General features: G+C 44.2%; 1 protein-coding gene across 3 annotated transcripts in view; it reads right to left on the bottom strand.

Moving 5' to 3' along the window:
- Positions 1-813: 813 nt before the first annotated feature.
- Positions 814-19,618, bottom strand: part of LOC124016512 (BAI1-associated protein 3-like) — a 38,587-nt gene continuing 19,782 nt past the window's right edge. For 2 of the 3 annotated variants that reach the window (XM_046332081.1, XM_046332082.1), the window contains 29 exons: positions 19,247-19,306; positions 17,992-18,058; positions 17,252-17,465; positions 17,071-17,115; positions 16,884-16,961; positions 16,579-16,687; positions 15,542-15,649; positions 15,370-15,462; positions 15,159-15,262; positions 14,792-14,909; positions 14,403-14,527; positions 13,473-13,563; positions 13,331-13,387; positions 13,082-13,179; positions 12,901-12,952; positions 12,577-12,728; positions 12,249-12,372; positions 11,743-11,883; positions 11,337-11,432; positions 10,631-10,846; positions 4,742-4,810; positions 4,512-4,591; positions 4,233-4,341; positions 3,613-3,687; positions 3,432-3,515; positions 2,946-3,066; positions 2,677-2,800; positions 2,310-2,515; positions 814-1,927 (listed from right to left, as the gene is read on the bottom strand). In XM_046332081.1, the coding sequence (XP_046188037.1) occupies positions 1,824-1,927; positions 2,310-2,515; positions 2,677-2,800; positions 2,946-3,066; positions 3,432-3,515; positions 3,613-3,687; positions 4,233-4,341; positions 4,512-4,591; positions 4,742-4,810; positions 10,631-10,846; positions 11,337-11,432; positions 11,743-11,883; positions 12,249-12,372; positions 12,577-12,728; positions 12,901-12,952; positions 13,082-13,179; positions 13,331-13,387; positions 13,473-13,563; positions 14,403-14,527; positions 14,792-14,909; positions 15,159-15,262; positions 15,370-15,462; positions 15,542-15,649; positions 16,579-16,687; positions 16,884-16,961; positions 17,071-17,115; positions 17,252-17,465; positions 17,992-18,058; positions 19,247-19,306 (3,120 nt within the window). In that variant the 3' untranslated portion in view covers positions 814-1,823. Of the gene's footprint in view, positions 1,928-2,309; positions 2,516-2,676; positions 2,801-2,945; positions 3,067-3,431; positions 3,516-3,612; positions 4,057-4,232; positions 4,342-4,511; positions 4,592-4,741; positions 4,811-10,630; positions 10,847-11,336; positions 11,433-11,742; positions 11,884-12,248; positions 12,373-12,576; positions 12,729-12,900; positions 12,953-13,081; positions 13,180-13,330; positions 13,388-13,472; positions 13,564-14,402; positions 14,528-14,791; positions 14,910-15,158; positions 15,263-15,369; positions 15,463-15,541; positions 15,650-16,578; positions 16,688-16,883; positions 16,962-17,070; positions 17,116-17,251; positions 17,466-17,991; positions 18,059-19,246; positions 19,307-19,618 lie in introns of those variants that run through there. The other variant, XR_006835358.1, reaches the window with a different exon arrangement.

Here is a 19,618-nt window from a genome sequence, read left to right as displayed (position 1 = left end):
TTGCTTCCCTTATTACTGGACTCTGAGTGTTTCTCTTTGGGGTCACCGTGGTCGTGCAGCAGCGTGTTTTCCATCCAAGGTGGGGTGATAGAAGGTCTGAAAGGTCAAGAGGGGAACCGGAAGAGGACTATGATAGAGGGAACACTGTGGAGGAAGAGAGAGAGTGGACGGATAATAGAGGTGGAGGTGGTGGGAGCAGACAGGCCTGCATCTGAGAATGACATTCGGAGGGAAGTGAGGAGAGAGAGAGAGAGAGAGAGAGAGAGAGAGAGAGAGAGAGAGAGAGAGAGAGAGAGAGAGAGAGAGAGAGAGAGAGAGAGAGAGAGAGAGAGAGAGAGAGAGAGAGAGAGAGAGAGAGAGAGAGAGAGAGAGAGAGAGAGAGAGAGAGAGAGAGAATGAGTGCCTGTAAACAGACATCTGCTGTTTCCTTTTGTAAGCCTTGAAACTAAGTGACAAGAGCCGAGCGAGAGAGCGCGAGAGTTAGAGAGGGGGAGGGCAGAGATAGACAGAGTGAGAAAAGCAAAACAAAGAGACAGAGAAGGGAGAGAACATGCAGACACAAGACCGACAGAGACAGAATCTTTCGGTCTGGAAGAAATCAAAATGAATCCTGGCATTTAGAACTAAACACAAAGGACTGTTTTTTTTCTAGATGTCTAGTGCTGCTATATGTTTGTGAGTCCATTTAGTTTCCATTTAGAAAAAGACTCATGCAACATGAAGAGCAACATGTTGATGTCATATGGGCAAGTCCACTACAAAGAAGGAAACATCTTTTTCTAAGGAGAACAACATGTGATAAGAGCTAGTGAATCATATTCAAATACAATCTTTATTAATAGACATTTTCATTTGAATGGTACAATGAACAGCAGCACAATCCATTACAATCCAAGGACAAGTAGTTCACATTTACAATATAACAAATAGAGGACTAACACTCTTTTCTTCAGGGATATGGTACATAATCTGAAGAGATATAAACATCCAATCATCAATGAGCACAGATGGCGTCACATAGGCTGCATTTACACAGGCAGCCAAATTGTGATCTCTTTTCCCTAGCTTATTGTTCTTTCGACTAATCAGATCAGCTCTGAAAAAGAGCTGGCGTGAAAAGATCTGAAACATTTCAGAATTGGGCTGCCTGTGTAAACGCAGCCATACGTGACACTACTCCTTCTGATGACTTACAAAACCTGGCTACAGATGGCTTTTCCTTGCAGTGTTACATCCTTGTGCTACTTCACCACATACTCAGAAACGGCAGTTGAGTATATTTGTTATCAACGATTGATCCACCCACATGATTCGACTGAATACATATCAGTTGCAAATTAGTTTTTGATTCAGTTAAACGTTAGCCATGTAATACAACAAAGATAATATAACAGAGATAGTATGACAAAGATAACATTCAATGAGCTCTTTAGGTAACAAAATATTCACTGTAGGATAAGCTGCTCCTCCGATTTCTCAGATAGGACCCTTGGATATTTCTTACTATTTAACTCCACAATGTTGGGAAAGGGCTTGTAAGTAAGCACTTCGCGGTAAAGTCTACACCTGTTGTATTCGGCGCATGTGACAAATAGCACTTGATTTGAGGGATAAAAATACAGCAGAGAGACAGGACATTCGTATTCCAATTTAAAAAGTCATGCCTCACTGTGTTCTGTTCGGCATGACATTTTCAGTGCACGTACAAGAGGATTTGAAAGCCGTAAACATTGTCAACATACGGGTAGTACGACAAGTACAAAAGCACATGTGGCAAAGACGTAGTCAGAATACACCAATACACCAGACCAGTGCTGACAGCTTCACTCCTCTTCCATGGATTTCTCAATCTCCTTTAGCTTCCTCACAAACTCCTGAGCCTCCCCGTCTCCCGTCCGTGCGTCCAGAATCCTCATGATCGGCTTCTCTGGATGGAGAGATCAAACAGAGACATAAGTGCATCCATCCGACGCCTGCCACAATTACCTTCAGATTGAACGGGTCGCTAGGTTGGACTACAGAAGTAATAGGAAACCTTTCCCAGACTTAACACGCTCTCCGCCCTGGGGACCCGTTCCCTCTCAGTGAGGAGTAGAGGGGTGGTGTTATGTACTGAAGTCTATCCGGTGGACTGTCCTTCCAGGGTTGGGGTCAATTCCTTTCAATTCAGTAAATTCAGGAAGTAAACTGAAATTACAATTCAAATGTTCCTAAATTCTTTTCAATGAGGAAAACGTGGAATTAGAATACGGGTTTACTTAATTAATTGACTGAGTTGAAATCAAATTGACCCTAACCCTGCTCCCTACCGCTGGGTTTGCTCCGGGCCAGGTGCAGAATGGTCGGCTGGATGGTCTTTCCGGCCGCTGAGGCGTTGGGTCTCCCTGGCCAACAGAAGTCACTGAGCGGGGCCAAGGCCTCCCCGGCAAAATCGTTGGTGGACAGCCAATCATAGTCCATCACAGTAAAAGTCAGACAGGCAAACCTGTGCCTGTACTGCTCTGGGCTGACATGGCTGTGGGACAGCAGATAGAGGAACATGAGTCAAACTGAAGTCTACATCTCCATGTTTTGCTTTTCAATCTAGCTGCCGTCAAGAGGGAATTATCATATCATCCACCAATCCCAACATTTCCTTCTCTGTTAGTGCATACAGAAGGCAGATTATACACTCACAAATAGAAGAGCTCATCAAATACTGGGTGCAGGGTCTTGAGCTTCACTTGGGTGCGCTGGCTCTTGGCCATGGGGAAGAGGTGGTGGGGACAGAGCTCCACGATGACAAAGGGGTCACTCAGCCCTGTGTGGCACCAGAGAGAGAGAGAGAGAGAGAGAGAGAGAGCGAGAGAGAGAGGAACAAGAACGAATGAGGGGCTCATACAGAAGATTGGATTGGCATTCTTTCTGCATAAGGAGCTGCATGCCAATGGAGCTCTGATATTTACCATTGGCGTCCAAGGCAATGAGATCGGCGGCGTGCAGGATCTCCACCGTGAGCCTCTGCTCAGAAGCATCATAGTAACACTTCACACTGACGCGGCCAAAGCGGGTGTGCTTCAGTGTTCTCTGGAAGGCAGATCCATATTATCACTCATACATAAACAGATGCTCGATTGATTGGATTGTTATACATCCATTCAGTATGATGAATCCTGGACATCAAATCAAATGTTATTTGTCACATACACACGGTTACCAGATGTCAATGTGAGTGTAGCAAAATGCTTGTAGTAAGTGGACATGCCTATAAAGTTGTTCTGGCGTTCTAAAATAAACCGCTGTTACAGAAAACAGCTAGCGACCAGATTAGCATTAAGGAGATAAAGAAAAAGAAAATGTGTTGTGATCTTTCAGCTCCTAATCAACACTCCCCCACTACACTAGCCTGGGGGTTAGAGTCAAATGTGGCAGCCCAGCAGGCTGCAGACTACCTGCTGAGAGATCTTCTCCAGGAAGTACTGCTCGATCAGCTCAAAGGACGAACACTTGTTCAGCCTCAGCTCCTCGTCAAGAGCCTATAGGAACAGCAGTGGGGAGGGGGCTCGTCAGGAACCAGCTGAACAACCCCCACTAAAAAAGGCTAGATGGTACATAAACCCTTGGTGCTCTCACCTTGTAGTCGACATGGTTCTTCAGATCTTCTATGGCAAGTCCCTTTCCATCAGCACAGAAGAACTGCACCAGGGCCTGAAAGGAGCATTGTGGCGGGGAAGGTTTCAGTTTTCAGGTTACATGTCCTGATACTCCGCTCTGTACGACTGGCATGACTAGCTAATTAGCTGTGGTAACTATAAGTAACGCCGTTGGTTGGAGCATATGTCAGAGGATATTAGCAGACCGGTATGTATCCTCGCTGACAGCGTGAATCCCCCAGTAGAAGGAGATCACCATGGAACACACCACATGTTCTACCCACGCAGGTTTGCATTTTCACGACTTTTCATCCAAATCTGTCGTGTGTCCCTTGCCAGCTCTATGCTCCATTAGAATACAGGAACTGTCACATTGCCATTCTGGTGGGGACTCTCCTCAGCAGGGACTGAGCAGCCGGGAGACCTGATGAATATCAGTGGTATGGAAATTATACCACACAAGTAATTAGCAAGGATACAGTAGCTGATGATGGAGAAAATGAGGAGGAAGATGGGGAAATAGGCCCCTACGGTGATTCTCCCCGTCTCTGTGGTCAACTGAGAGAGAGAGAGAGGGGGGGGGGGGGGGGGACCACTGACCTCCACAGTGTACTGGAAGCGGTTGTAGAACTCCACCTGGACTCCCATGTTCTCCGCCACCGTGTCTAGGATCATTCTGAGGAGCAGCTCCCACATGCCGAGGAGAACTCTGTGCAGAAGACAGGAGAACACAGTTAGACAACAATCCGCTGTATGTCAAGTGATCATAATGGCTAGATAATGACCAGTACTACAGCATAGTGTGTCAGAGGGGTATCATTATTGCGTGCATGTCTAAGATGCTCATCGAGATAAAGACGTGACACAGCAGGTAATTACCTAGCCAGATTCTCCTTCACCAGTGACTCGCTGAGGATGACTAAAGTGTCACGTAAGTACTTCATGAGGGGGGACACGGCCTGAAACAGAACAATGTCACAGAACAGTGTCCCATCTTAGGGGGAAGCTTATTGAGGAAATGTCTTCCAACCCAGAAAGGACAATGAAAGAAAGCAGAGAGGTTGCTGCTCCATGACAGAAGCGGAGCACAATGTACTGTTCAGTCTTACATCATCGTTGTTGATGGAGTCAGGGGACAGGCTGATGTGTTGGAGGTACCTCTTCAGCTCTGAAAGCATCTAGAAACACACAATATCACAATTACCTCTCTGTTCAAGGCATTGTGACAACGGTTACCAGGCAAGACCCAATTTTAGTATACCATATCATACAGTATTACGTAACCAAACCTGGGTTCACATAGTATTTGTTTTCTTTGAAATACTTTATCTGTGCTGGATTAACGTTGCCTGACGCAACGGAACCAATGGAATAGTCCCAAATGTGAAACCCCCGACCGTCTTGCACTTCAAACAAGCTCCCTCAAACGCCCCCAAAAAAACATAATTTACGTAACCCGTTCTCATGGAAACTGATATTGACATGCGTGCCTGTGTCAACATTCACAAGGCCACAGGGCCAGATTGATTACCAGGACGTGTACTGCGAGCATGAGCTGAACAACTGGCGAGTGTCTTCACTGACCCTTTCCAGTTGGTCAGCTAACACTGTCGTAGTCCATGTGGGTTCAAACGACATGAAAATTGATTTTAAAGAACTGATTTTAGCATTAAAAGACTCCAAAAAACGGCCAATAATTTCAGGTCCAGTACCATCGTTGGTCAGTGGGCGTGAAAGATTCAGCAGACTGCTGCTGGCATTACACATCTGGCTAAAAGACTTGTGTAGCTCTGCTGGAGTCACTTTTATTGATAACTTTGACACCTTCTGGAAACAGAAGATACTCTACAGGAATGACGGAGTCCATCCAAATCATCTTGGCTCCTGTACTCTGTCCTCGCATTTCAAGGCTGCGATGAAACAATGACTGGTAAATGATCCAGGACCAGCTCAGTTAATCCCTAGCATTGTAGGTATAATGCTGCATCATAATGCTGCATCAAATGTACATGATCTTAGGGGCAATGGCAAACACAATGTAAGTAATTAAATGTATGTACCCCTAATTGCACTGAACACATCTGTTTATCCTACAGCTATTGTAAGCAGTAATCATGAGCCTATAAAACAGTTACACTGTTAGCACTAAGGCGGTGTGCAATAGTAGCAAGACCACTTTATGCAGCTCACACTGCACTATCAGCACCGATGTAAATAACATGAGTAAGTCTACCTCTAATAAGCTCCCAGTAAAGCATTAAAAACAAAATGTAACCCAGAAAAGTGCTAAAAATAGCCCATAATAACATGTGTATCCTAAGAAACAAGGTCCATGAAGTCAATAACTTGCTTGTAACAGATGACATTCATATTCTGACTCTCTCTGAAACTCACTCACAGATAATACGTTTGATGATGCAGTGGTAGCAATACATGGTTATAACATCTACCGAAAAGACAGAAATGCCAACGGAGGAGGTGTTGCTGTTTATATTCAGAACCACATTCCTGTAAAGCTTAGAGAGGATCTAATGTTAGTAATATGGCTACAGGTTCATCTGACTCACCTAAAGCCCATTCTTGTGGGAAGCTGATATAGACCACCAAGTGCTAACAGTCAGTATCTTGAGAATGTGTGAAATGCTTGATAATGTATGTGATATCATCAGAGAATAATATTTTCTGGGTTATTTAATTTAATGTTTTCAATTTATTGACTGGCCTTCGTCAAGCTGCTCACTCAGGAAAAAACTTCCAACTGTAACCAGTGCCTGCAACCTGGATCAGGTTGTCAGTCAACCTACCAGGGTAGTTACAAACAGCACAGGAATTAAATCATCAAAATGTATTGCTTTAAAGCAATATCCAAATCCATAGGATATAGTGATCACAATATAATAGCCATATCTAGGAAAATCAAAGTTTCAAAGGCTGGGCCTAATATAGTGTATAAGAGGACATACAATAAGTTTTGTCGTCATTCATATGTTGATGATGTAAAGAATATTTGTTGGTCTGTGGTGTGTAATGAGGAGCAACCAGATGCTGCACTTGACACATTTATGAAAATACTTATTCCAGTTACTAATAAGCACCCATTAAGAAAATGACTGTAAAAACTGTTAAATCCCCTTGGATTGATGAGGAATTGAAAAGGTGTATGGTTGAGGGGGTTGAGGCAAAAGGTATAGCAATTAAGTCTGGTAGCCCAACTGACTGGCAAATGTACTTCAAATTAAGAAATCTTGTGACTAAACTAATGAAAAAAGAAAAATAAACTACACTATGAAACAAAGATAAATTATATAAAAAAATGATAGTAAAAATCTTTGGGGCACCTTAAATTCATTTTCTTGGGGGAAAAAAGCCAACTCAGCTCCTTCATTTATTGAATCAGATGGCTCATTCATTACAAAGCCCACTGATATTGCAAACTATTTGAATTACTTTTTCATTGGCAAGATAGGCAAACTTAGGGATGACATGCCAGCAACAAACACTAACACTACACATCCAAATATATCAGACCAAATTATGAAAGACAAGAATTGTACTTTTGAATTCCATAAAGTCAGTGTGGAAGAGGTGAAAAGATTATTGTTGTCTATCAACAATGACAAGCCACCCGGGTCTGACAATCTAGATGGAGAATTACTGAGGATACTGGCAGACATCTTCAATTTAAGCCTACTAGAAAGTGTGTGCCCTCAGGCCTGGAGGGAAGCTAAAGTCATTCCACTACCCAATAATAGCAAAGCCCCCTTTACTGGCTCAAATAGTCAACTAATCAGCCTGTTAGCATCCCTTAGTAAACTTCCTGAAAAAATAGAGTTTGACCAGATACAATGCTATTTTACAGTAAACAAATTGACAACATAATTTCAGAATGCTTATAGGGAAGGACACTCAACAATCACAGCACTTACACAAATGACTGATGATTGTCTGAGAGAAATCGATGATAAAATGATTGTGGGGGCTGTCTTGTTAGACTTCAGTGCAGCTTTTGTCATGACCGATCATAGTATACTGCTGGAAAAACACATGTGTTATGGCTTTACACCCCCTGCTATAATGTGGATAAAGAGTTACTTGTCTAACAGAACACAGAGGGTGTTTAATGGAAGTCTATCAAATATAATCCAGTTAGAATCAGGAATTCCCCAGGGTAGCTGTTTAGGCCCCTTTTTTCAATTTTTACTCATGACATGCCACTGACTTTGAGTAAAGCCAGAGTTTCTATGTATGCGGATGACTCAACACTATACACATCAGCTACTACAGCGACTGAAATGACTGCAACACTCAACAAAGAGCTGCAGTTAGTTTCAGAGTGGGTGGCAAGGAATAAGTTTGTCACGTCCTGACCTTAGTTCCTTTTTATGTCTCTGTTTAAGTTTGGTCAGGGCGTGAGTTGGGTTGGGCATTCTAGATTTTGTTTTCTAGGTTTTGTATTTCTGTGTTTGGCCTGGCATGGTTCCCAATCAGAGGCAGCTGTCAATCGTTGTCTCTGATTGAGAACCATACTTAGGCAGCCTGTTTTCCCACTATGATTTGTGGGTAGTTGTTTTCTGTGTTTTCACCATACAGAACTGTTTCGATTTTCGTTGTTTCACATTTGTTATTTTGTGTTCAATTGTAATCAATTTAACATGGACACATACCACGCTGCATATTGGTCTGATCCTTCCTATTCCTGTTCCTCAGATGAAGAAGATCGTTACAAAGTTAGCCCTAAATATTTATAAAACTAAAATAATTGTATTTGGAACATAAACACTAATACCCTAAACCTCGACTAAATCTTGTAATAAATAACGTGGAAATTAAGCAAGTTGAAATGACTAAACTGCTTAGAGTAACACTAGATTGTAAACTGTCATGGTCAAAACATATTGATGCAGAAGTAGCTAAGATGGGGAAAAGTCTGTCTAAAATAAAGCGATGCTCTGCCTTCTTAACAACACTATCAACAAGGCAGGTCCTACAGGCCCTAGTTTTGTCGCACCTTGACTACTGTTCAGTCGTGTGGTCAGGTGCCACAAAAAAGGACTTAGGAAAATTGCAATTAGCTCAGAACAGGGCAGCACGGCTGGCCCTTGGATGTACACAGAACAGAGAGCTAATATTAATAATATGCATGTCAATCTCTCCTGGCTGAAAGTGGAGAGATTGACTTCATCACTACTTTTATTTATGAGAGGTATTGACATGTTGAATGCACTGATATGTCTGTCGAAACTACTGGCACACAGCTCGAACACTCATGCATACCCCACAAGATATGCGGCAAGAGGTCTCTTCACAGTCCCCAAGTCCAGAACAGACTTTGGGAGGCACAAAGTACTACATAGACCATGACTACATGGAACTCTATTTCACATCAAGTAACTGACGCAAGCAGTATAATTAGATTTTAAAAAACAGATTAAAAAACACCTTATGAAACAGCGGGGGCTGTGAAGCAACACAAACATTGGCACAGACACACACACACACACACACACACACACACACACACACACACACACACACACACACACACACACACACACACACACACACACACACACACACACACACACACACACACACACACACACACACACACACACACACACACACACACACACACACACACGGATTTAGTAATGTAGATATGTGGTAGTGGTGGAGGAGGGGCCTGAGGGCACACAGTGTGTTGTGAAATCTGTGAATGTATTGTAATGTTTTAAAATTGTATAAACTGCCTTAATTTTGCTGCACCCCAGGAAGAGTAGCTGCTGCTTTGGCAGCAGCTAATGGGGATGTATAATAAATACAAATACAAAAATACTGACATTTTCAGCCTCTCCCTGTCTAATACCAACATGTTTTAAGCAGACAACCATAGTCCCTGTGCCCAAGAACACTACGGTAACCTGCCTAAATGACACGTCTGTAGCCATGAAGTGCTTTGAAAGGCTGGCCATGGCTCACATCAACACCATTATCCCAGAAACCCTAGACCCACTCCAATTTGCCCTAACAGATCCACAGATGATGCAATCTCTATTGCACTCTACACTGCCCTTTCCCACCTGGAAAAAAGGAACACCTATGTGAGAATGCTATTCATTGACTACAGCGTTCAACACCATAGTACCATCAAAGCTCATCAATAAGCTCAGGACCCTGGGGCTAAACACCTCCCTCTGCAACTGGATCCTGGACTTCCTGACGGGCCTCCCCCCAGGTGGTAAGGTTAGGTAACAACACATCCACCACGCTGATCCTCAACACAGGGGCCCCTCAGGCGTGCGTGCTCAGTCCCCTCCTGTACTGCCTGTTCACTCATGACTGCTTGGCCAGACACGACTCCAACACCATCATTAAGTTTGCCGATCACACAACAGTGGTAGGCCTGATCACCGACGAGACAGCCAACGACGAGACAGCCTATAGGGAGGAGGTCAGAGACCTGGCTGTGTGGTGCCAGGACAACAACCTCTACCTCAATGTGATCAAAACAAAGGAGATGATTGTGGACTACAGGAAAAAGAGGACTGAGCACACCCCCATTCTCATCGACAGGGCTGTAGTGGAGCAGGTTGAGAGCTTCAAGTTCCTTGGTGTCCACATCACCAACAAACCAACATGGTCCAGACACACCAAGACAGTCGTTAGCCAGACTATTTGCATTATATTACCTCAATTACCACGACTAACCGGTGCCCCCCGCACATTGACTCTGTACCGGTACTCCCCTGTATATAGTCTCGCTATTGTTATTTCACTGCTGCTCTTTAATTACCAGTTCCTTTTATTTCTTATTCTTATTCAATAATGTTTATTTTTATTTATTTGTTAAACTGCATTGTTGGTTTGGGGCTCGTAAGTAAGCATTTCACTGTAAGGTATTCCTGTTGTATTCGGCGCATGTGACTAATACAATTTGATTTGATGACTGGTTACTAAGTATGACTGACAGAGAGGATAGTTTAGTGAGATGGAGGGACCTTGTCTGTGAGGTGGGTGATGAGGCGCTTGGCCTCCCTCTGTAGGTCCGCATCCACGTTGTAGAGCTGTCCGTTCAGGGCCTTGTTGACCTGCTCCTTCCCCTCTGCCCCGCAAGACTCCTCCATAGCCTGCTCCACGCCCTGCCAGTCCAAGTCCCGAGGCAGGTGGCCCAGGAACACACGCACATGCTCTGTGTTGTTCAGGGCGATGCACAGCTAGCCCACACCAAGATCCAGGAAGTACATTAGTAGAGGGAAGAAGAGAAAGCCAGAGGAAAGGTCGAGAATGTTTGAAGGAAACAAAGGACGAAAAAGAGGCAGGGCTAAAAAAAAAAGAGGCAGGTAGGGGATTGGGGGAGAGAGTAAATGATTGACAATGAAAAGAGGCAAGACGGTAAGTAGACCAGTGGAGGCTGCTGAGGGCTCATAATAATGGCTGGAATGGATTCTAATGGACGGAATGGAGTGAATGGAATGGTATCAAACCCATGAAAACCATCTTTATGATACCATTCCATTTACTCTATTCCAGCCATTATTATGATCCGTTCTCCTCTAAGCAGCTTCCACTGAAGTAGACCAAACATATTACGCTGCGGACAACCCGCTGAGGTCTTTGTGTTGCCAGGGAAAGAACGGTCGCTGACATTTACTTCCCACGTCATCCTGAAACCCCCCTTCCTTCCTGCCTTCCCACAGGCGTTACCTGCACTGTCAGGCTCTTGATGTCTCGACCCTGCTGGCTCCTCTCAATCTTGCGCTTTATCATCTCTGAGTAACACACGGCCTCGCTGCAGAAATTCTGCAACACAGACAACATCTCACTCACCATCATCATCATCGAGAGTGCATTATTTTCTTTCTGCTCTGGTTGTTTGTGATTGTAGAGCTTCTTACACTGTCTCTGAATGTGTAGCGTGTGTGAAAGCATGCACTTGTTGTTGTTGCTGTTGTTCATAGAGTATGTGTGTGTGTGTGTGTGTGTGTGTGTGTGTGTGTGTGTGTGTGTGTGTGTGTGTGTGTGTGTGTGTGTGTGTGTGTGTGTGTGTGTGTGTGTGTGTGTGTGTGTGTGTGTGTGTGTGTGTGTGTGTGTGTGTGGCGATGGCACTCACGTCTGTCAGGCGGGTGACAAAGATGAAGGCCCCTGCAGAGTCTGGCCAGGACATCTGTTTCCAGAACTCCCGCACCTGGCTGAAACACGCTGTCACATCCACCGCCGAGGAGCTGTGTTTGGCCTGCTGTACTGGCTCCAGCTGCTCAGTACACACACACACACACACACACACACACACACACACACACACACACACACACACACACACACACACACACACACACACACACACACACACACACACACACACACACTCTATGAACAACAACTTATAGAAAGTCATGCACATGTACTGTACTAGAAATACACTGACACACAGGTATAGTACACAGAAACGAACTCATATTCCGAGTACATTAGATAGAAACATCATGGTGGGTTACAGAGCATCAATGGGTTCTGCTGTAAAAGTGTAATGGATATCCTGATTGCCGTATGTTCCATGGTTTCTCTTTTCATGGAAAAGCAACCTCTACAGAGACTTCCATAAAATGCCTTTCTCACCTGGTCCATGTCTACTGCTCTGCGGATCCTGTCACATGCCTTGTCATGGACTATCTGCAGCCACTTGTGGATAGACGTCTTAAACCAGTTGTGATAGCCAGTCAAGGCCATCATCTTAGCCTCCCTGAGAGAGAAATACTCATTAACCACCTGACATTTAGCGAATCTACTGTATGTTCAAGCACATGGAGAAGTTCAATGCAAGATCAAATCACCAAGCAATAACAACATCTAATCAATCTTTCTGTGTTCTAAAAGTTCAATGCAACCAAGCTGAACATCCACCATCCACCAGTCTGACCGGGTGGCAGGGTGTTCACAAACTCACCTGAGAGGGAGGAACTCTCTGAAGCGTTTGAGTATTTTCAGAGACATGTAGAGCTCTAACAGAGTCTCTCCCATGGTCTGAGTTAGCCTGGAGCTCTCCTGCTCCAGAGTGCCACACACCTTCTCCATGGCAACGCTCACGTCGTCCGCGACCTGGGGGAGCAGAGGGGTCAGTCACCCCATCTCAGAGGTCAAGGGTCAACGGTGAGGATACATGCATGCTGAACATACAGGAACACTATATGCATCAGTATACTGTATATCATCATGTATGGATTAAGATGTTGGCAGGTTCTATCCCTTTTGGTGTCAAAGGAATTCTCACCAGTTTCTCCAGCTGTCTATACGCGATGCTGAAGAAATCCACTTTCACAGCACTGTGGGGTTTAAAAAGACAAAACAAAGAACAGGATTCACTTGCTATTTGACATAATCTACTTAAAAGTCAAGTTCGCCCTGTCACCGTCCTTGATTAACACAATAAACTGCAGGGACTGTTTGTGTACCTGTAGAAGAGCTTGTTGTAGACGTTCTGTCCCCTCTGTACATCTGCACACACTGCATCCACCACCTGGACCAGTCTCCTCAGCTGCTCCTCTAGAGCCTATAGAATCGACACACTACAGCTCACACACAACCCCGACAGGCCCATCCATGTGTGACCCAATAAATGACTGGGAGATTATATATGGAATGTGCGACTCTTTTTATTTGTATGACTTTTTGTGTTATCAATTCTTATGGTGTCGACTTACCCCGTCCTCTGGTTTGAATTGTGAAATTGTGCTCTCGTACCACTCCACTGTACCTTTCTGTTGAAATCAAAGATTGCAGCCATTCGAATTAGTCAGGCAACAGTGGTAACGCTAACAGGTCTTCCTTATATTTATGTTGTACCTTGACAACAGTGGCAATTTCCAAATGCAGTTCATTTCGAAGGGGGCACGCAGTCTTGAAGGCCGGCATGGTCTGCATGTGTCCTACACCCCTGAGTCACAAACACAAAGGGAGAGAAACATGGGCCTGTTATTGTAGCCCAACAACTCATTACTGAGTAAAAGACAAAAAGGCCCAATGCAAGGTGATTTGTAGGTAATCAAAACGATTGATGGACACAAATGTTCCAAATGATTGCTGGAACAGACAACCCTGACTGGCCTAACCTGTCATTTCTGTCAGCCTTCTTTACGTCAAGGTGACTGACAGCAAGAACGATTAGTATGTGTTTGAGTACATCTTTTTTTTGTGTGTCGTCTGTGTCCACAATACACAGAGATCTCTGTAGGAGTGTCAATCACTGGGCAGACTTTGAAATCTCATTGGAAAAGGCCCTGCAGGATCTCCATTCATCTGGTCTGTGCGACACAGAAGTACAGTGCCCCGTTGGGCTGCTCACAGAGAAAGAGCATAGCAACATGAGCCTCAACATGAGCCTGCTTTTATTGGCACAGTCACCACCATTCAAGTAGAAAACCCTCCCAATAGGCTTATGACTTAGTCACTCTGCCCTCCTATTGGCTTGACTGTTCTAGGTACTCTGTCTGTGGTTTTATTCTAGTGACTTGGTTGAGTGTTTGGACTGGTATGACAGCGCTGGCGAGTGTTTGATGCCGTGATGTGTTGAGAGAGAGAGAAAGGGTGGTGGAGTCACAGGTGGCTGGTGGCACCTTAATTGGGGAGCACTAGCTCATAGTAATGGCTGGAACGGAATGGTATCAAACACATGAAACACGTTTTCCATATGGTTTAATGTGATTCCATGCATTCCATTCCAGCCATTACTATGAGACTTCCTCCCCTCACCAGCCTCCTGTGGTATGAGTTTACCTCAGCATGAGCTCGCAGCGTGTGACGGCGGCTGGACTGGCGCAGGGGAACACCTGGCGCATGCTCTTCATCAGACACAGACAGTGGTCCGTGTACAGCCTGAAGCTGTCCGACAGCTGCTGCTCCTGAACACAGGAAGTACATCATCATCACATCACTCAACCTCACAATGATCGATCTAGCCAATAACAGCACATTCAGACAGACTTCTGGGCTTCAGTCTAGCTTCCAGAAAAAGTACCGCACCGAAACAACCAGGTTTTTATTGAATAACAGACCCCTAGGTCATAGGATGATGGATGTTGAGTGGTGAGTTAATGAGGTGTCCTAATGCCAGACGAAAGGTGATTGCGAGCCAAAGGGGAGCTGTGAGGAGACAGTAGGCCTACCAGGTCTCCCTGCACAGCTTGGGGATCCCACTCTGCATCGATGGTTCTCAGGAGCCTCAGCAGCAGAGTGTAGCACATCCTCTGGGACCGGTGGTGGCTGCTATAGCACTGCCAGCGACTGAAGACCAGAGCAATACATACTACTATACATCTACTGTACATAACATGACCTTCACCTCTCAGCTGAGATGAATGGTTTCAGACCTAAAAGGACTAGGAAGGAAAAGGTGCAACTCATAATTAGAAATGTGGTACTTTATTGGCACAGGCTCCACCAGCTTGGCATAACTTAGATATTCTCATTTGGACCACCGCAATACCTTTGGCATATGATCTACATTGAAGTGTTACTATTGTAGCTACTTACATGATGGCCTGTTGCAGGGGCGAGAGGTCTGTTTGCACAGCATGATGGGACAGCACAGTCCATGCTGGAGGACTCACCTGCCCATTCCAGTTATAAGGCTCTTTCTGGAGAGAAAAAACAGATGATTTACATGGATAGCATAAGGAAACCATCCATAGCCATCGCAGTCATTTCACCTGATAATAGAATGCACTGTATAGTAGAGTTTCACCTGAATATGAGTGTGCTCGTACTCCAGAATCTGACTCAGCATCTTCTTATGAATGACTTCTTTGGATTCCCTCTTACTCAGTGTAGTGTCTCTCTGGGGAACAAAGTGGACTGATCAAGTGACGTGGGTAGAATACACAGGTACTGTGGAGCAGAGAGAGTGTAGTAGCTACCTGGGTAGTGAAGAGCCTCAGAATCAGGTGACATTCTCCCTGGACCTTGGAGGCACTGGATCGGGGCTCCAGCTTAAACCACTTGTCATATCCCATGACAGGAACCTCCTACAGGCGAACAACGAACAGGCTAGACCAAGGATGGGCAACTTTGATGAGGGTGGGGACAACAAAAAGTCTGAACTCATCATGAGTTGCGCGCTGGTCTGCGAACCCACATCCTGTTTCACAGCTATTTCTCTGCAATTCTACACATTCTTCAATGGGGTGGAGCGATATGTTAGCAGTTTTTAATATGATATCTGAGTGATACTGATACAAAGTTTAGATAGCTGGCCGCTAAGCTAACTTATCAATCTACATTTTTTAGCTGAAATGGGATAATTGACTGACTATCAGTGACTGGCATAACTTTGACAAACTGCCAAAGTTTGAAATTCCACTTTTTCTATTCTACTATTCTAACTCTCAACAGTAAGTTGAGACCCCGACTGAATTCCTAAATATATATATATATATATATATATATATATATATATATATATATATATATATATATATATTTTTTTTTTTTTTTTTGGGGGTATTTTTTATATTGATCCGAGGGCCTGCCCATGGGCTAGACAATAAGCCAGAAAAAAACTAAAACAGAGGTGCTGCCTTAAATAATAGTGGATGTCTTTAGAGGTGGAGACGCGACACTCTCATACATTATACAACTATAATTTAATCAAAATCCATTAAAACCGAGTGTCGTTCCGGTCTGATGAAGGTGAAGGCCGAAACTTCACACTCTTTATGATGGATTCACAATAAATGAATAACGGGTGTTTGCGCCTCTCTGATAGACAGTGAGCCAGGAACCAAATTTGGAGGAGTATAATCAATAAAATGTTATATAACACTTATAATAGCTAATAGATACAAATATTAGAATAAACTGCATTAAGTAAGACGTATTACTACTGTATAAAAGAAGAAACATTACCAGTAGACAGCAGTTGGGAAGTGAAAGCACTGTAACTTTAAAGAATTACATTCAGTGGAATGTTGATGCAGCCCAGGAAGTCATCAGCATTGTCCTCAGATGATCCTGATGACGACGTTCCATTGGACCGCACCGATTTGGCAATCTGCTTAAAATACCTGGTGGGATAAGGCACCGATTTGGCAATCTGCTTAAAATACCTGGTGGGATAAGGCACTGATGAACACATGAAATATAACACAGAGCAATCAACCAGCACTGCATCTCAATGACCTGACAGTCAAGACCTCCATTCACTATATTAAAGGGCCTATTTCACCGACTTTATCATTAGCAAACAGAAGCCTGTTCTACCTGCCCATTCCTCTAAGTCCGCTGACTTCATTCAGTTTTTTGCAGGCCTCTGCGACAGAGACGTCATCGTCGTGGTCCCTGAGAAGAAGAGCAAAGGTTATTAGGACCGTTGGTTAGTAGGACGTTTTCAGGAACCTGGAATTTGGACTGAAATTGGAAATGCCCCACACACTGTGTTTAATCTTACCATATGTCCATATGCAGTAGATCACTGTGGACATCATCAATGTCACTATTGGAAGAAGAAAATATAATAATTGAACATTGTGTAAACAAGCATTGTTACCGTTAGGCTCTGAGACGCATAGAAATGTCAAGCGTTCTGCCAACAACTTCCAGAATCGGCGTACTGTCAGCACTGTACTTACAAAACAAAGTGCTCATTCCAGACTGGGTTGAGAGTCTCTGGCTTGACCTCAGTCACCTGGATGCACGTGGCTGCTAGAACCTCCTTGGTACTGGACCTCTTCTCCAGCTTCTCCTTCCTCTTCCTGAAGCTGAACTTCCTCTCCTTCTTCTCCTCTGTCTCCCGGGGGCTCTGGCCCAGGAGGATTCCCAGCATGCAATAGGGGTCGCTGTACCCTACCCAGGCACAGTAAGGGTTAAACTAATACAGAGACACACTGAGATTATACTGTTAGAATGACAGCGATGTACCTTATTGAGGTTCAGGAATCAAAAGCAATTGGTCTGCTAGTAATAGCAGCCTGTGTACTTTTAGACAAAGTGGTCCAGTGTTGTCTAAAGTGGACAGTGACTTGATGATGGTTCTAGTGTCTTGGTTGAACCACTGTATCATGAGGTTTTTTATTTTTCTTCCAGGCAGAAAGAACAATGTGTCTCGCTCAATATAGTTGATCTGAAAATGTTCTAATCGTATTTCAATAATAAACAATTGCATTCATTATCAATGGGGAGTTGGAGTTGGCAAATGGACACGATGACATTTCATATCCACGCACAGAAAACGAATGCTGCTTCCCATCGATAGCAGAAAACGAATGCTGCTTCCCATCGATAGCAGAAAACGAATGCTGCTTCCCATCGATAGCAGAAAACGAATGCTGCTTCCCATCGATAGCAGAAAACGAACACAAACACCCCTCACCATTTGCATCCTTCGCCATTAGATTCTTCCCTTTCATGACAGACACCCTCATGGTGAAACTGGCTCTCTGCAAAACAAAGTGCACAAAGTAACAGCGGTACACAGGCGAAGAGTCGTGCATTAGTGAGACATCTCGCTGAAGCGATCCATAAGCACGCTGCATTCCAAAACCGGGCCCTTGAACATGGCATAGAGTGCACGTTGAAAACAACAGCTAGTCGGTGAACTTTATGTGGATTCTGATTCTCTAACTCGACAAATACACTTTCATCAGTGGTAAACAAGATACCAGCAATCACTGCAGTGTGAGACGTGAGTCTGTCAAGAGAGAATAATCCACGTGTGTTTTCTTTGTCTGGTGTATAATGCCAGGGCTTTGTGTGTCACTATAGTGGAAAGACACTGCTGTGCCGGCGAGAAACAGAGATCATTGTAGGATGGAACAGTTAAAAGGCACAATATGTTCTTCTCTGCACACAACCTTTCAAGGAGTCTTGCAGAAGAGCCCAGCATCTCTTTCAAACTGACATTTGAAAGGTTGCTGGTAGTCAAGGGCATCATACAAAGTGGGCTTTCAGAGATCATTATGTCTCCTGGTGCACAGTGAGCCTCACTATGGTATATCAATACACTCCATCAGCTCAGTCTCTCCGGGTACATAGTGCTAGTTAGTGCTTTCCATGCATTTTACTTTAACCTTGTGAATGCAACATGCTATACACCGACTATAGCAAACATTAGGAACAACTTCCTAATACTTGAGTTCCACCCCCCCGCCCTCAGAACAGCCTCAATTCTACAAGGTGTCGAAAGCGTTTCACAGGGATGCTGGCCCATGTTGACTCCAATGATGTGACACAACTATGTCAAGTTGGCTGGATGTCTTGATACACATGACAAACTGTTGAGTGTGAAAAAGTTCTTCAAAATCCTTCTTTAACCTGTCTCCTCCCCTTCACCTACACTGATTGAATTGAATTGAACAAGTGACATCAATATGGATCATAGCTTTCACCTGGATTCACCTGGTCGGTCTATGTCATGGAAAGAGCAGTTTTGTAAACTCAGTGTATAGCTAAACACAAATGAAAGGCACATTATATGGTGCAGACAGGAAGATCCTCACAGTGACAACAACATCTTGTTCATACAGCTTTTCATGGCGTGTGTCTGCGGATGGGAGATACAGGAAGTGACAGGAGAGGAGACAGGAGATGGAAATTGACAAGATGGGAAGTGGAACGAAGCATCTCACCTTGGATTCTTGGACTCTCTGCAGAATGATGTCATGTTCCTCCTGACCCATATCAAATACCTAGGAGAGGGACGACAGTGGAAAAGGGTGCTCTAGGCAAGAGAGCCTCATAGGTCTGTGAGCATATTTGCAATACACATCCAACTGTATTCCTGCCTGAATTTTGACCTGCATGCTTTATAAACCACAGCATAACTTTAAAACTATTTGAAACAATAATACAATGGTGATAAGCATTACATCCCTTGCCAATGATTTGCCTTCTCATAAGCCCGACCCAAGATGGCTGTACAGGTTCAATCTCACTATCTTCAAAAGGCCAAAGAGAACCAGGGGTCACTTCAAAGCATGGGGACATGTGCCCTGGTCCAC

Source organism: Oncorhynchus gorbuscha, linkage group LG26 (assembly GCF_021184085.1).
Source record: "Oncorhynchus gorbuscha isolate QuinsamMale2020 ecotype Even-year linkage group LG26, OgorEven_v1.0, whole genome shotgun sequence".
NCBI lineage: Eukaryota > Metazoa > Chordata > Actinopteri > Salmoniformes > Salmonidae > Oncorhynchus > Oncorhynchus gorbuscha.
Note: the sequence above shows the minus strand (reverse complement) of the source record. Positions and strands in the feature narration are given on the sequence as shown.